The sequence below is a fragment of the Panthera uncia genome, chromosome F1, assembly GCF_023721935.1.
Source record: "Panthera uncia isolate 11264 chromosome F1, Puncia_PCG_1.0, whole genome shotgun sequence".
Taxonomy (NCBI): Eukaryota; Metazoa; Chordata; class Mammalia; order Carnivora; family Felidae; genus Panthera; species Panthera uncia.
The window spans coordinates 15,878,613-15,895,935 of NC_064813.1; the positions used below are offsets into that span (position 1 = coordinate 15,878,613).

General features: G+C 36.9%; 1 protein-coding gene across 6 annotated transcripts in view; it reads left to right on the forward strand.

The window, feature by feature from the left end:
- The window catches only part of RABGAP1L (RAB GTPase activating protein 1 like), a 763,363-nt gene that overhangs the window by 146,109 nt on the left and 599,931 nt on the right, over positions 1-17,323 (forward strand). Inside the window, exon 1 of one of the 6 annotated variants that reach the window (XM_049635172.1) lies at positions 10,023-10,164. The exons of the other annotated variants lie outside the window; for them this stretch is intronic. Coding sequence (XP_049491129.1) covers positions 10,132-10,164 — 33 coding nt within the window. The 5' untranslated portion in view covers positions 10,023-10,131. Of the gene's footprint in view, positions 1-10,022; positions 10,165-17,323 lie in introns of those variants that run through there. 6 annotated transcript variants of the gene reach the window in all.

The window sequence follows — 17,323 nt, forward strand, 5'->3', positions numbered from 1 at the left end:
TCCATGTATAACTTTTGGCTCCCTCAAAACTTAACTATCAATAGCCTACTGTTGACCAGAAGCCAGTCGGTTAACACGTATTTTGTGTTATATGTATTATACACTGTATTTTTACAATAAAGTATGCTAGAGAAAAGAAAACAAAGTCAACAATGTATAAAATTAGAATTTTAAGAAAATTAAATCTCTATTTTTTCTGGGTTTGGAAGCTAAACCCTTAGTGATACTGGTGAATAAGCACCACATCAAAGTATGGGGTCAAGTGTTGAACACCTTTTATTGGCAACATTTAGAAGGATGACATAGTAGATAATTTAAACGTAGAAATGGCATAGTTAAGCAATTGGAATTAAACAGTTTGGAAGCTAACCCCTTAGTGATACTTGGTGCATGAATACCACATCAAAGTATGGAGTTGAGTGTTGAACACCTTTTAGTGCCAACATTTAGAAGAATGACATAGTAGATAATTTAAAAGCAGAAATAGTAACTGGCAACTAGTAGATAAAGAAGTTTTGGAAATCTAATGTACATCATAGTGATTGTAGTCAACAATACTGTATTACAAACTTTAAAGTTGCTCAGAAACTAGATCTTTTCTTCTCACCACAAAAATGAAATAATTATGTGACATGATAGAGGTGTTTGCTAATGCTACGATGGTAATCATACTGCAGTAATAAATGCAGTACCTTATCAATATATTTACCTTATACAACATTAAATGCCAATTGTATCTCATTTAAAAGAAATTATGTATCACCTGATGTTTTTCTTTTTCTTCTTCTTCTTCTTCCTCTTCTTCTTCTTCTTCTTCTTCTTCTTTTATCTTTCCTTTTTCTTTTTCTTTTTCTTTTTCTATTTCTTTTTCTTTTTCTTTTTCTTTTTTTAATGTATGGAAGGACTTCCAAAACAGTAGAAAGCAAAATTAGAAAAGATTCTATGTGGTTATCATGTTAATTCAAAATGATTTTTTAAATGACAGTTTTAAAGTACCCCAAAATAGAATTTATATTGGAGATACTCATAACTTGTTAAAAAACAAATATCAGAGGAAATTTGAAGATCTAATTGACTTTATTACAATCCACACATTTAATGCTATCCCTATCAAAATACCAGCTGCATTTTTCACAGAAGTAGAATAATCAATCCTAAAATTTGTCTGGAACCACAAAAAAACCCAAATAGCCAAAGCAACCTTGAAAAAGAAAAGCAAAGCTGGAGGCATCACAATTCCAGACTTCATGTTACATTACAAAGCTGTAGTGATCAAAACAGTATGGTACTGGCACAAAATAGACGTACAGGTCAATGGAACAGAATAGAAAACCTAAAAGTAAACCCACAATTCTATAGTCAACTCATCTATGATAAAGCAGGAAAGAATACCCAATGGAAAAAAGACAGTCTCTAAAACAAGTGGTGTTGGGAAAACTGGAAAGCTACATGCACGAGAATGAAATTGGACTACTTTCTTACACCAAACACAAAAATAGATTAATGGATTGAAGACCTAAATGTGGGACCAGAAACTATAAAAGTCCTAGAGGATAACACAGGCAGTAACCTCTTTGACATTGGCTGTAGCAAGTTCTTACCAGATATGTCTCCTAAAGCAAGGGAAACAAAAGCAAAAATAAATGGGAATTCATCAAGATAAAGCAATCAACAAAACTAAAAGACAACCTATGGAATGGCAGAAGATATTTGCAAATGACATACCTGATAAAGGATTAGTATCTAAAATCTATAAAGAACTTACCAACTCAAAACCCAAAAAATCCAATTAAGAAATGGGCAGAAAACATGAATAGACATTTTTCCAAAGAAGACACACAGATGGCCAACAGACACATGAAAAGATGCTCATCATCACTCATCACTGGGGAAATACAAATCAGAACCACAGTGACCTGTCACCTCACGCCTGTCGGAATGGCTAAAATGAACTCAGGAAACAACAGGTGTTGTTAAGGATGTGGACAAAGGGGAACCCTCTTAAACATGCAAACCGGTGCAGCCGCTGTGGAAAACAGTATGGAAGTTCCTCAAAAAGTTAAGAATAGAACTATCTTAAGACCCAGCAATTGCACTACTAGACATTTACCCAAAGAATACAAAAATACTGATTGGAAGGCATACCTTCACCCCAATGTTTATAGCAGCATTATCAACAGTAGCTAAATTATGGAAAGACCCCAAATGTCCATTGACTGAAGAATGGATAAAGAAGATGTGGTGTGTGTATATATACATATATATACACATATATACATACATATATACACATATATATGTATATATACACAAGTGTATATATGTGTATATATGCGTATGTATATGTGTATATATATGTACACACACACACACACACACACACACAATGGAATATTACTCAGCCTTAAAAAAGAGTGAAATCTTGCCATTTGTAAGGACATGGATGGAGCTAGAGAGTATTATGCAAAGTGAAATAAGTCAGAGAAAGACAAATACCGTATGAGTAAACTCATGTGGAATTTAAGAAACCAAACAGATGAACATGGGGGGAAAAAGAGGCAAACTAGAAAACAGACTCTTAACTACAGAGAACAAACTGAGGGTTACTAGAGGGGAGGTGAGGTGAGCAGGGGGATGGGTTAAATAGGGAATGGGCATTAAGGGCACTGGTTGTGATGAGCACTGGGTGTTGTAAGTGATGAATCACTAAATTCTGCACCTGAAACTAGTATTACACTGTATGTTAATGAGAATAAATGAAAAATTCAAAAAGAAAACAAAATAATTGGCTTTATTAAATGATTCATGAATTGGGCAGCACCCCATGTAGCAAGGATAGGGGGTACAAGTGCACTGGTACAAAATGGAATGTTTTTATAGGAAGGAGGGTGGGGCAAGAAAGTTATCAGCAAAAGAAAAGGATTGTTGCAGGTGAGGTCACTTTCTCTTGGGGGATCAGCAGGGAGTCTTATCATGAAGATCACCTCATCTTCCTTTGGTGGATGGAGGGCCCATTTGGCTGACTCACTAGTGCCCATCAGAAAATTCCTGGCTGACTGGTTTAGACTACTTCTCCCGGGGCAGGTTGAAACTGCAAATAGATTAGGTATTTAGCCTCAGTTTACTGATTGGGTGCCTTAACCCAAGTGATGCCATTTATTTTATTTTATGTTAGGGAGAGAGCACTAGCAGGGGAGAGTGGCAAAGGGGGAGAAGGACAGAATCCCAAGCAGGCTCCACACTCACCACAGAGCCCAGCATGTGTCAGGATCAATTCCATGACCCTGGGATCATGACCAGAGTCCAAATCAAGAGTCAGATGCTCAACCCACTGAGCCACTTAGGTGCCCCTCTTTTTAACATAGCTTTAGAGTGATATCAGCTGTTGCTACTAAATTACTTGAGAAATAATTTGATGAACTATTATTTTTTCCCTTCCCTCTTAATGAAAATAAAGCTACACATCCAGTAATCAATCCACAAGGTATTTAGTGGCAGGATTATTTTGATAAGAAACTGACTGGAATATAACCTTTCTAGTAATGTTTTGTTTTGCTTTGCTTTGTGTTTTATAGTTTTATATTCTGCTGGTGGTATGTATTTAACCTAAAGAACACCTAAAGTGTGTTTCCTCATGAGAATAAATCAAAAGAAGTAAAACTAAAGCAGTTTTGCCTCTGGTTACTGAAATGAGAATAGTTGGTTTATTATAGGCCCTCATTGAAAACTTGAGGAATTATTAGTTGAATAAAAAGAATTGATTCTGGGGGCGCCTGGGTGGCGCAGTCGGTTAAGCGTCCGACTTCAGCCAGGTCACGATCTCGCGGTCCGTGAGTTCGAGCCCCGCGTCAGGCTCTGGGCTGATGGCTCGGAGCCTGGAGCCTGTTTCCGATTCTGTGTCTCCCTCTCTCTCTGCCCCTCCCCCGTTCATGCTCTGTCTCTCTCTGTCCCAAAAATAAATAAAAAACGTTGAAAAAAAAAATTAAAAAAAAAAAAAAGAATTGATTCTGAAAAAATAGCATTTAAAACTTTTAAGCCAGAAAGCAGAGAGCCCTTAATTACATAAACTCTTTTGCAATGTATTTAAAAAGTAATGGGCCATTTTTTAAGCAAAGCAGGAAGGCAAGCCCAGTGAGTGGAGATTCTTAAGTATTAGTGTTCCTCTCTCTTGTCTGTCTTTTGTGGTATTTAAGAAAGCATTACCAAGTGGCCTGTGAGTGAAGAATAACTCTTACCTAAAGATATGTGTTCTTTCAGTATGCTGAACATTTAACAGAAGGCTTATATCACCACCTAGAGGGTAATGTGACAGAGTTGATTGGATATGATGGGGAAGTAGCAACATAATTGATATTTAATAGTACAATTTTGCTTATTTCATAGACATACTTTCTTTAGGTCCAGATAATATTCTTTCATTTAAGACTATGGTATTCTTCTTCTTCTTCTTCTTCTTTTTTTTTTTTTAGAACTGTTATTCTTAAAATACCACTTGTTCATCATTTGGAAATAAAATGATTTCCTGTGAACAGAGGTAACTGCTTTTGTTCACAATAATGCTGTGCAACATTCTTAGCTGTGTTGCTCCTCATAAGAATGTTTTCTACTCTGTGCCAGTGCCAAAATGTAGTAAAAATTGGTAACAGCAAAGTTATTCTACGTGTAAAAATGGGAAAGCATATGGAGATGAGCTTGGAGATGGAACATTTACTTCAGTGAACTTAGTGATCTTTTATTTCATAATTAGGCATCTATGAGGAGAGAGTTTCAGGAAAAAATAGGAGCAGATTTGGCTGATTAGATGAAGTTATTGTAAAACAGAGTTCAGTTCTCCAGAGGTCAGTTGAGTCAGCAAGTGAAAACATGTTGGGGGTGGTTCTTGAATTCTTGCTTATTTTGGAGATGTGTGTGATAAACTAGAAAGAACAATTTGAGGCAATGATAGATAAAAAAACAGTGTTACAAAGAAAGAAATGCTTATATAATACTTATCTTAAAAATAATCTTAAGAAATGTTATTTATATTAGATTAGTTTAGGAAATCTAGAACATTTTGAGGCCAGCACAGCATATTTTAATGCAGATTAACATTTCTTGAGATACAAAGCATATGTTCTAGAATAAGGTTTAAATAATTTAATAATTTATATTAGCATATCTTATTACCATGATGAACAGATTTTCTGAAAAAAATGTGTTGCTTGTTTTGGAGTTTTAAAACTCTAATAATAAAAAATTAAGTTGTATTTAGTTATTGGAGCATCTGGCCTGAAAGCACATATTGAATTTTATTTTTGATTGAAAAGTAATCACTACTGTGTAGATATGTACTGTGTATCGTATATTGTGAATTTAATACATGAAAAAAGTATTTTGGATTTGTATCTGAAATAAGTATGTCAGATGAGGCTTCTTCTCAATAGATAATTTAAAAAGTCCTATTAGGAGTCCCTTGCTCTTGATAAACCTTGGTTTCCTTATTATAAAATAAAAATGTAGGTTAATTCTGCATTACTTCTTCTGTATTACCGAAGTTTTTTCCATCTCTAAAATTCTGTGACATTTGAGTTAGTGAACTGCGTAAAAGGTTTTACTACAAATAATTCCATAGTCAAGTTAATTCAAGGTTAATTTATAATATCTGTGGTAGTGGTCACAATGAAGATGAGGTATTTAAAATATAATTCTTCCTCCTAAAGGATCTCTATGTCACTTTCTATTAACAATAAAGTGTGTAAAAATCACCATTTTACAAGAAGGGTATGATAAATACTGAATGAAAATAATGTACAGATTGCTGTAGGGTTTAGGAGAGGGAAGGACCACAGCAGTATAATGATACAAAGTGGGGCTTAGAAGAAGTCCCTTTGAGGAAATAGGTGAGTCATTTTTTATGAGCACAGCAGAAATTGAGAGCAGAATATATTTTAGCTTATGAAATGTTTGTTAAAAAAATTCAAGCCAGTACATTTGAAGATCTAATTGGCTTTATTAAACGATTCATGAGTCAGGCAGCATCCCGTCTAGCAAGTAGAGGGGAACTTCACTGAGGTAAATAAGAAATTTTTTTAAAATTTATTTTATTTTTATTGGAAAAAATGTTTGAGAAAGGTTTTTAAAAGCAGAGGGCATAAAAAAAGAAGAAAGGTATTTATTAGCAATGAATGTGTTTAGGCAAGGTTGGGTTAGTTTCTATCTTTTTTGTTTTTAAGTATTTATTTTTGAGAGAGAGAGAGGGAGGGAGGGAGGGAGCATGCACATGCACATGACCAGGGGAGGAACAGAGAGAGAGGGAGACACAGAATTGGAAGCAGGCTCCAGGCTCAGCTGTTGGCACAGAGCCTGATGTGGGACTCAAATTCACAAACTGTGAGATCATGACCTGAACTGAAGTTAGATGCTTTACTGACTGAGCCACCCAGGAGCCCCTATATCTTTTTGAGTTTTAGAATGACCACTTGTTACAAGTCCTTGCCTTGTAAGCCAACTAAATAGAGCTGTTTTACAAATTAATTCTTATCAGAGCTAGAAACATGTATAGAACGTACATATAAACACACATGAACGTGCAGATAAATTCAGACCTTATTGGTTTGTTTTAAAATTACTGCCATGAAGTAAGTGTTACTGAAGGATCTATTATGGCCACTAAGTCAGGAAAGGAATGGGTAAGCCCTCAGCCAACTGGACTGTCCACCCCACAAACTGATGAGCTCTGGTGCACTGTCTCAGCCAACTTTCCTGAAGAATCCCATGGGGGCTGGATAGATTCAAAAGGATAGCACCTGGCTGGATTTGCTAACTGTATTGCCGAATAAACTGGAATAAACTGGTCACGAGAGAAGCCAGTAACTCAAGAGATAAGGGTTTGGAAGAGAAAGGGAGAGATTTATTGTGAGTGCTAGCAGGTGGGGATGTGGAAGGCTCAAGCCTTAACAACCAACCTCTCCATTGGCAAAATGGACACTAGAGTTTCCTAGAAAGAGGTTCAGGAGGGTACATGCAAAAGAATGGGCAGAGTGTGTGATCATGGGTGGGGGTCAGTATGTGTTCAGCTCAAGATTGTGGGCAGGGAAATGAGACTGGAGTGTGATCTAGGCATTGGGTTGCTATTAAGGCTTTTCTGTTCTGGAGGTTGGAATGTTCTAGTCATTGCAAAATGTTTTTGTCAGTGCCTCCAGAAAGTGTGATAAGAAATAAATACAGTGGATTTTAGTTAGATCATGAGTTGAGTCTTCTTGTCTATTTCTGGCTTAAACTCTTCAGGTCTATAGTAGGGCAAGAGGGCTCCCTGAAGTAAGTATAAACCATAGTTACAATATTTGGATCTGAGTTTTTTCTGGTAGATGGAATAAGTTAAGATTATAGGTATAGATGGCTAAAGCTTTCTGTTAATATTTGTGGAGAAGATTCTTAAGATTTGTGTTTGTCCTTGGCAAGTCAGCTTTTAAATGGCTTTTCCTTTTGGTTTTTACTTGATAAGAATTACCTCCCTGCAATTTGCATTTTGAAGAGATTGGCTAGATAAAGGGTTCTCGGTGAAGACTCTTAGAACACTGAATGTTTACATTTTAAATGCACAGGGAAAAAATGTAACCATTTTTTAGGAGGACTTTCATTTCCTTAAGACCAGAAATTTTACAATATTTATAAGCCTTTTGAGATAAATAGGGAAGGTTTTGGGATTGGTGAAAAGGATTGGTGGTCTTTGAATTGCTTCTGGAACCACACCTCTGTTCTGTGAAGACTAGTTTTATAAAGAAAGGACAGCTGTTTCTAATTTCTTACAGAATTTGGTTGCTGCCTATATAATATCACAGGAATGACAAACCCATCCACCTATGAGAAGGCCTTTTTTCCCCTTGGGTACATTTAGCATAGGGAAGAAGGCCTAAAAAATTTCTATTTAGGCCCCAGATATCAGCTTTCCAATTTGGCCAAATTTCTAATTATATTTAATAAGCCTTTTACAAACATCTTGTAACAGATGTAACAAACATCTGTTTTCTCTGGAACAAACAGTAACGATTTCTGGAAGTATCAGACCACCTCATGGACCCAAGGGACATGCTCTAAGAGGGTGTTAAAGGTACTATTTTTATAGGAACGAGAGCCACTCCCCAAGATAGCCAAGGAAAAAACTGACCACCTGCATGTCCTGGGCAGGGAAAAATTCCAAGCCATGTTAATGGGATGTAGAGTAAGACGGTCAGGAAGGAAATAGTTATTCCTAAGAATGAGATTATTAATAAAAAAGGATGGGATAACGTGAATTTTTACTTTCCTCTCTTGACTGGGCCCAGTAGGGAATCTCTTAAACAAAAAGCAACAAACTCTTGAGGATTCTCCCTTGGTTTAAGAAATTGTTTTTATTGTGAAGCTCCATCTTTGACCAAGAAATGGAAGATATCTGAGGAGGATCACCTGTAACCTCAGGTGATTTTATTTTATTGAAAAACAATTTTTTAATGTTGATTCATTTTTGAGAGACAGAGTGCGAATGGGGGAGCAGAGAGAGAGATTGGGAGACAGAATCTGAAGCAGGCTCCAGGCTCCAGGCGGTCAGCACAGAGCCTGATGCGGGGCTCAAACCCATGAACCGCGAGATCATGACCTGAGCTGAAGTTGGCTGCTTAACTGACTGAGCCGCCCAGGCGCCCCCAGGTGATTTTATTTTAAAAGGTAACTGTCTCTTTAGTTCAGACAGAAAATTAGTAGACACTGAGTACTCAGGTAAAAAAGGCCAGAACAGTTTTGTCTTAGGTACCTCTTGTGTTTTAAATTTTTTATTAGCCTTTTGTAATCTTTAATGAGACAAATTTGGAATCTTGAAGCCTATTGGAAGCTGCTTCATACCAATTAACATAGGTGTCCCATTCTGTTTAATTTGGCAACTCTTATTTTCAACTGTACTTTTTAAAATGAGAAATCGTGTCTAATTGGAGTATTCTCCATGATGGGCACTGTAAATTCTAGGTTGTTTTTAATGAAAATGTTTTCATCTTGCTAGATATCTGCAACTTCTGGGGCTGTAGTTCTAAGGCATAAAATAAGCAGGTATGCTTGACTCTTTAGAGTTTCTCAGAGCCAAACTAAAACTAAAAGTTGTGTGCTGTGGGGTTGGGGATTTGTTGCACAGAAGTTTTCTGGAGGTTGTTACATGACCTAGTGTTAATCCAATCGATCTGTGATCAACTGATCTTACCACAGGAGTCTTCTTAAAGTGGTGAGTACTCTAATAACCTTTAAATGCTTGACCTGTACCCACCGATTTTTGTGGCCTTTTGCCTCCAATATCGCACTAGCAATAACCTTTATTTACACAAAACGACAAACAAACATGTACCTTAATATGGTAGCTGTACTGTGTCTTGGCCACAGGAAGGCCCTGTGCACACCACTGACAATTCCTGTGGAGCCCTGCTGCCGTTTTCTCCCCAGGGAATTGTGGTCTGAAAGGCTGGGGTCTTGGTTCTGGGCACATCCTTCTGCCAGCTTATTCGGGCCCTGGGCAAAATTGGCATCTCTACTGGGCTCTAGGCAGAACTGCCAGCTCAGTTGGGCTTTGGCCATAACTGTCTGCTGGCTCAAGCTGACCTCCTAAAGGAAAGCCAATCAGATTAGGAGCTTGAGTGCAGACAAAAAGGCAGAGCTCAGACTAGAGTTTGCTTACCCATAGGCCTTGAAAATGATGAGAAAGACAGTGAACTCACAGTGATTGCAGGTACCATACCCGTGTTTCTCATTATCCCTGAAAGCTGTCGGAATTTTACTTCAGATCCTACCACTGCCACCAAATCTGTTAAATAGTAAAATTCAACCAAGCAAATATGAAGATCTCAAATATAAACAATTCATGAATTGGGCAGCACCCAATCTAGCGAGTTGAGTGCTCCAAAGAGTTGTATGAAATGGAAGATTTTTATAGAAGGAGGGTGGGGCAAGAAAGTCATTAGCAAAGGAAAAGGATTGGTCCAGATGAGGCTGCTTTGGGGGAAAAAAGGGTTTTTTTTTTTTTTTTTTTTTTTTTTTTTTTATCATGCAGGTTACCTTAACTTTCTTTGTGGGGTAGAGAGGACCCAGGTGGCTCACTCACTGGTATGGATTGAAAAATTTCTGATTAACCAGTCAATGCTACATTTCTGGAGAAGTTTGAAACTGCAGGTATTTATGTATTAAGTACTGGTTTGGGAACTTGGTCTAAATGACACCATTTTGGGCCTCTGGTTTTTGTTTTAACAGTTTAAAAACCCAAAAGGAAAATTTTCTTTTGAAGATGCATGTTGATTTAAACCTATTTAAATCAAAGTATAATAAATTAGTATAACCAAGAGTAAGTTTGTGAGGTAGTGTATAGTAACTAACTTACTGTGGAAATTATTTCACAATATATCATATGTAGTATATCAAATCATTATGTTGTACACCTTAAACTTATACAATGTTGTATGTCAATTATAGCTCAGTAAAACTGGAAAAAAGTAAGCATAACTGAAAAAGAAGAATAACTGTTCTAATTGCAGAAGGATGAAAATTAACAAGGTTTGGAGTACTTTCAGTGGTTGTGGGAAAATAAAAATCTGTAGAAGGCAAATGGTTTACTAACTTAACACTTTTGTTTAGAACTGACTTTCTTTACCTTCAGTTGTATAGAATCAAATAGAAGCTGCTTGCAAGTTGTAAATATGTTTTTTCCACATTATTATATATATCTGTAGCTTAGTGAGCTTATCTGATTGTTATATGATTTTTTAAACATAGACATTTTTGTTAAAACAAGAGTTCTTATAGGCAGTGCTTCACAATTTAGCTTTTCAGCAGAATCAGTTGTGGCTCTACAAAAACCCCCATTCCCAGACCCTATCCTAAAGATTCTGAATACAGATATGAGCATATCGTCCTTTGCATTTGATGATAGTGTACCATTAAGCACAATTAGAGTTTATTTGCATAACTGTGATGAATCTTTGTAACGTGTGTTAGTCAACCACATTTATTGAGCAGCTACCATGTATTTACATGTTTCAAAGTGCTGTAATTAATTCTAACTTGAGCCAGATAATTTATTTTATAAATACAGACAGATTGATTTTTAGTTATCTAAAAATATGTGAATATTGGAAATAAATGTATTTTTTATTAAAAAAAATCTCATTTTTAATGTTTAGGTCTACATGAGATTATAGTAGTAGAGAAAATTATGCTTATATAGGAAACTAAGTGCAGATGAAATATTTTACCACTGTTGTAACACTTATCCACAACAACAAAGTTGAGTAGTTGTGATTGAGACCATATGGCTTGCAAAGCTTAAAATATTTCCTATCTAGCTTTTTATAGAAAAAGCTTGTCAACTCCTGACATGGACTTACATTGTTTGTAAATAAGAACAGTTTTACTTCTTCTTTTCCAATCTGTGTGCCTATTCTTTCTTTTTCTTGCTTTATTGCACTAGCTAGGACTTCCATGTGATGTTGAATGGGAATGTTGACAGTGTATGTCCTTGTCGTGTTCTCAATCTCAGAAGGAAAGCATTCAGTCTTTTACCATTAAGTGTGATGTTGGTTGTAGGTTTATCATAGATATTGTTTATCAGGTTGAGAAAATTCCCTTGTATTCTTGGTTTACTTAAAGTCTTTAACATGAATGAATGAATGCTGAATTTTCTCAAATGCCTTTATCAGTTTATCATTTGGTCTTTCTTCTTTAGTCTGAAAACAGGGTGGATTATGTTGATTTCTGTCAATGTTGAACTATTGTGGCATTTCCCAGATAAACCCCCACTGGTTGTGTGGGTATATGACATATATCCATATGTATAAACTAGGTTGCCGGATTTATTTGCTAATATTTGACTGAGGATTTTTTTTTGTCTATTTTTATGAGGGATATTGGTCTTTTTTTTCTTCTTGTAATACCTTCTTTAGTTTTGGTATCAGAGAAATGGCCGTGTACAGTGAGTTGGGAATCCCTTTTTTATATTTCCTTAAAGAATTTTTTTTATAGCATTGGTATTATATCTTTGTTAAAATTTTTTAAATGTTTATTCATTTTTTGAGAGACAGAGACAGAGAGTGAATGGGGGAGGGGCAGAGAGAGAGGGTGACACAGAATCTGAAGCAGGCTCCAGGCTCTGAACTGACAGCACAGAGCCTCAAGTGGGGCTCAAACTCAGGGGCTGTGAGATCATGACCTGAACTGAAGTTGGATGCGCAACTGACTAAGCCACCCAGGTGCTCTAATTTTGACTCAATTTTGGGGAAAGGAGTAAGGTCTGTGTCTGTATTCCTTATATTCTGGCATGGATGTCCAGTGTTTCTGTACCAATTGTTAAAAAGGCTGTCTTTTCTCCATTGTATTGCTTTTGCTCCTTTGTTAAAGATTGTCCGACTATATATGTATGAGTCTATTTCTGTGCTCTCTATTTTGTTCTGTTGATCTATTTATCTGTTCTTTTGCCAGTAACATACTATCTTGATTACTTTCTCTTTTTTTTTTTTATGAAATTTATTGTCAAATTGGTTTCCATACAACACCCGGTGCTCATCACAAAAGGTGCCCTCCTCAATGCCCATCACCCACCCTCCCCTCCCTCCCACCCCCCATCAACCCTCAGTTTATTCTCAGTTTTTAAGAGTCTCTTATGCTTTGGCTCTCTCCCTCTCTAACCTCTTTTTTTTTTTCTTCCCCTTCCTCATGGACTTCTGTTAAGTTTCTCAGGATCCACATAAGAGTGAAAACATATGGTATCTGTCTTTCTCTGTATGACTTATTTCACTTAGCCTAACACTCTCCCGCTCCATCCACGTTGCTATAAAAGGCCATATTTCATTCTTTCTAATTGCCAGGTAGTATTCCATTGTGTATATAAACCACAATTTCTTTATCCATTCGTCAGTTGATGAACATTTAGGCTCTTTCCATAATTTGGCTATTGTTGAAAGTGCTGCTATAAACATTGGGGTCCAAGTGCCCCTATGCATCAGCATTCCTGTATCCCTTGGGTAAATTCCTAGCAGTGCTATTGATGGGTCATAGGGTAGATCTATTTTTAATTTTTTGAGGAACCTCCACACTGTTTTCCAGAGCGGCTGCATTCCCAAGAGGGTTTGCATTCCCAAGTTTGCATTCCCAAGAGGGTTCCCGTTTCTCCACATCCTCTCCAGCATCTATAGTCTCCTGATTTGTTCATTTTGGCCACTCTGATTGGCGTGAGGTGATATCTGAGTGTGGTTTTGATTTGTATTTCCCTGATAAGGAGCGACGTTGAACATCTGCCATCCGGATGTCTTCTTTAGAGAAGTGTCTATTCATGTTTTCTGCCCATTTCTTCACTGGATTATTTGTTTTTTGGGTGTGGAGTTTGGTGAGCTCTTTATAGATTTTGGATACTAGCTCTTTGTCCAGTATGTCATTTGCAAATATCTTTTCCCATTCCGTTGGTTGCCTTTTAGTTTTGTTGATTGTTTCCTTTGCTGTGCAGAAGCTTTTTATCTTCATCAGGTCCCAATAGTTCATTTTTGCTTTTAATTCCCTTGCCTTTGGGGATGTATCAAGTAAGAATTGCTGTGGCTGAGGTCAGAGAGGTCTTTTTCTGCTTTCTCCTCTAGGGTTTTGATGGTTTCCTGTCTCACATTCAGGTCCTTTATCCATTTTGAGTTTATTTTTGTGAATGGTGTAAGAAAGTGATCTAGTTTCAATCTTCTGCGTGTTGCTGTCCAGTTCTCCCAGCACCATTTGTTAAAGAGACTGTCTTTTTTCCATTGGATATTCTTTCCTGCTTTGTCAAAGATTAGTTGGCCATACGTTTGTGGGTCTAGTTCTGGGGTTTCTATTCTATTCCATCGGTCTATGTGTCTGTTTTTGTGCCAATACCATGCTGTCTTGATGATTACAGCTTTGTAGTAGAGGCTAAAGTCTGGGATTGTGATACCTCCCGCTTTGGTCTTCTTCTTCAAAATTACTTTGGCTATTCGGGGCCTTTTGTGGTTCCATATGAATTTTAGGATTGCTTGTTCTAGCTTCGAGAAGAATGCTGGTGCAATTTTGATTGGGATTGCATTGAATATGTAGATAGCTTTGGGTAGTATTGACATTTTGACAATATTTATTCTTCTAATCCATGAGCACGGAATGTTTTCCCATTTCTTTATATCTTCTTCAATTTCCTTCATAAGCTTTCTATAGTTTTCAGCATACAGATGTTTTATATCTTTGGTTAGGTTTATTCCTAGGTATTTTATGCTTCTTGGTGCAATTGTGAATGGGATCAGTTTCTTTATTTGTCTTTCTGTTGCTTCATTGTTAGTGTATAAGAATGCAACTGATTTCTGTACATTGATTTTGTATCCTGCGACTTTGCTGAATTCCTGTATCAGTTCTAGCAGACTTTTGGTGGAGTCTTTTGGGTTTTCCATGTATAATATCATGTCATCTGCAAAAAGTGAAAGCTTAACTTCATCATTGCCACTTTTGATGCCTTTGATTTCCTTTTGTTGTCTGATTGCTGATGCTAGCACTTCCAACACTATGTTAAACAACAGCGGTGAGAGTGGACATCCCTGTCACGTTCCTGATCTGAGGGGGGGAGCTCTCAGTTTTTCCCCAATGAAGTTGATATTAGCTATGGGCTTTTTATGTATGGCTTTTATGATGTTTAACTATGTTCCTTCTATGCCGACTTTCTGGAGGGTTTTTATTAAGAAAGGATGCTGAATTTTGTCAAAGGCCTTTTCTGCATCGATGGACAGGATCATATGGTTCTTCTCTTTTCTTTTATTAATGTGATGTATCACATTGATTGATTTGCGAATGTTGAACCAGCCCTGCATCCCAGGAATGAATCCCACTTGATCATGGTGAATAATTCTTTTTATATGCTGTTGAATTCGATTTGCTGGTATCTTATTGAGAATTTTTGCATCCATATTCATCAGGGATATTGGCCTGTAGTTCTCTTTTTTTTACTGGGTCTCTGTCTGGTTTAGGAATCAAAGTAATGCTGGCTTCATAGAATGAGTCTGGAAGTTTTCCTTCCCTTTCTATTTTTTGGAACAGCTTGAGAAGGATAGGTATTATCACTGCTTTAAATGTCTGGTAGAATTCCCCTGGGAAGCCATCTGGTCCTGGACTCTTATTTGTTGGGAGATTTTTGATGACTGATTCAATTTCTTCGCTGGTTATGGGTCTGTTCAAGCTTTCTATTTCTTCCTGTTTGAGTTTTGGAAGTGTGTGGGTGTTTAGGAATCTGTCCATTTCTTCCAGGTTGTCCAGTTTGTTGGCATATAATTTTTCATAGTATTCCCTGATAATTGCTTGTATCTCTGAGGGATTGGTTGTAATAATTCCATCTTCATTCATGATATTATCTATTTGGGTCATCTCCCTTTTCTTTTTGAGAAGCCTGGCTAGAGGTTTATCAATTTTGTTCATTTTTTCAAAAAACCAACTCTTGGTTTCATTGATCTGCTCTACAGTTTTTTTAGATTCTATATTGTTTATTTCTGCTCTGATCTTTATTATTTCTCTTCTTCTGCTGGGTTTGGGGTGTCTTTGCTGTTCTGCTTCTATTTCCTTTAGGTGTGCTGTTAGATTTTGTATTATTTGGGATTTTTTTGTTTCTTGAGATAGGTGTGGGTTGCAATGTATTTTCCTCTCAGGACTGCCTTCACTGCATCCCAAAGCGTTTGGATTATTGTATTTTCATTTTCATTTGTTTCCATATATTTTTTAACTTCTTCTCTAACTGCCTGGTTGATCCATTCATTCTTTAGTAGGGTGTTCTTTAACTAAACTCCATGCTTTTGGAGGCTTTCCAGACTTTTTCCTGTGATTGATTTCAAGCTTCATAGTATTGTGGTCTGAAAGTATGCATGGTATGATCTCAATTCTTCTATACTTATGAAGGGCTGTTTTGTGACCCAGTATATAATCTGTCTTGGAGAATGTTCCATGTGCACTCGAGAAGAAAGTATATTCTGTTGCTTTGGGATGCAGAGTTCTAAATATATCTGTCAAGTCCATCTGATCCAATGTATCATTCAGGGCCCTTGTTTCTTTATTGATCCTGTGTCTAGATGATCTATCCATTTCTGTAAGTGGAGTATGAAAGTCTCCTGCAATTACCACATTCTTATCATTATCAATAAGGTTGCTTGTGTTTGTGATTAATTGTTTTATGTATTTGGGGGCTTCCATATTCGGTGCATAGACATGTATAATTGTTAGCTCTTCCCAATGGATAGACCCTGTAATTATTATACAATGCCCTTCTTCATCTCTTGTTACAGCCTTTAATTTAAAGCCTAGTTTGTCTGATATAAGTATGGCTACTCCAGCTTTCTTTTGACTTCCAGTAGCATGCTAGATAGTTCTCCATCCCCTCACTTTCAATCTGAAGGTGTCCTCAGATCTAAAATGAGTCTCTTGTAGACAGCAAATAGATGGGTCTTGTTTTTTTATCCATTCTGATACCCTATGTCTGTTCGTTGGCACATTTAGTCCATTTACATTCAATGTTATTATAGAAAGATACGGGTTTAGCCTCATTGTGTTATCTGTAGGTTTCATGCTTGTAGTGATGTCTCTGGTACTTTGTCTCTTAGGATCCCCCTTAGGATCTCTTGTAGGGGCTGGTTTAGTGGTGATTAAATCCTTCAGTTTTTTTTTTGGAAGACCTTTATCTCTCCTTCTGTTCTAAATGACAGACTTGCTGGATAAAGGATTCTCGGCTGCATGGTTTTTCTGTTCATCATACTGAAGATTTCCTGCCATTCCTTTCTGGTCTGCCAAGTTTCAGTAGATAGATCCATCACTTGTCTTATCGGTCTCCCTTTTTATGTTAGAGTACGTTTATCCCTAGCTGCTTTCAGTATTTTCTCTTTATCCTGTATTTTGCCAGTTTCACTATGATATGTCGTGCAGAAGATCAATTCAAGCTACATCTGAAGGGAGTTCTCTGTGCCTCTTGGATTTCAATGCCTTTTTCCTTCCCCAGATCCGGGAAGTTCTCAGCTATGATCTCTTCAAGTACACCTTCAGCACCTCTCTCTTCCTCCTCTGGAATCACAATTATGCGTATATTATTGTGTTTTATCGCATCACTTAGTTCTCTAATTCTCCCCTCATACTCGTGGATTTTTTTATCTCTCTTTTTCTCAGCTTCCTTTTTTCCCATAATTTTATCTTCTAATTCACCTATTCTCTCCTCTGCCTCTTGCATCCGGACTGTGGTTGCTTCCATTTTATTTTGCGGCTCATTTATAGCATTTTTTTTTAGCTCCTCCTGTTTCTTAGTCCCTTGATCTCTGTAGCAATAGATTCT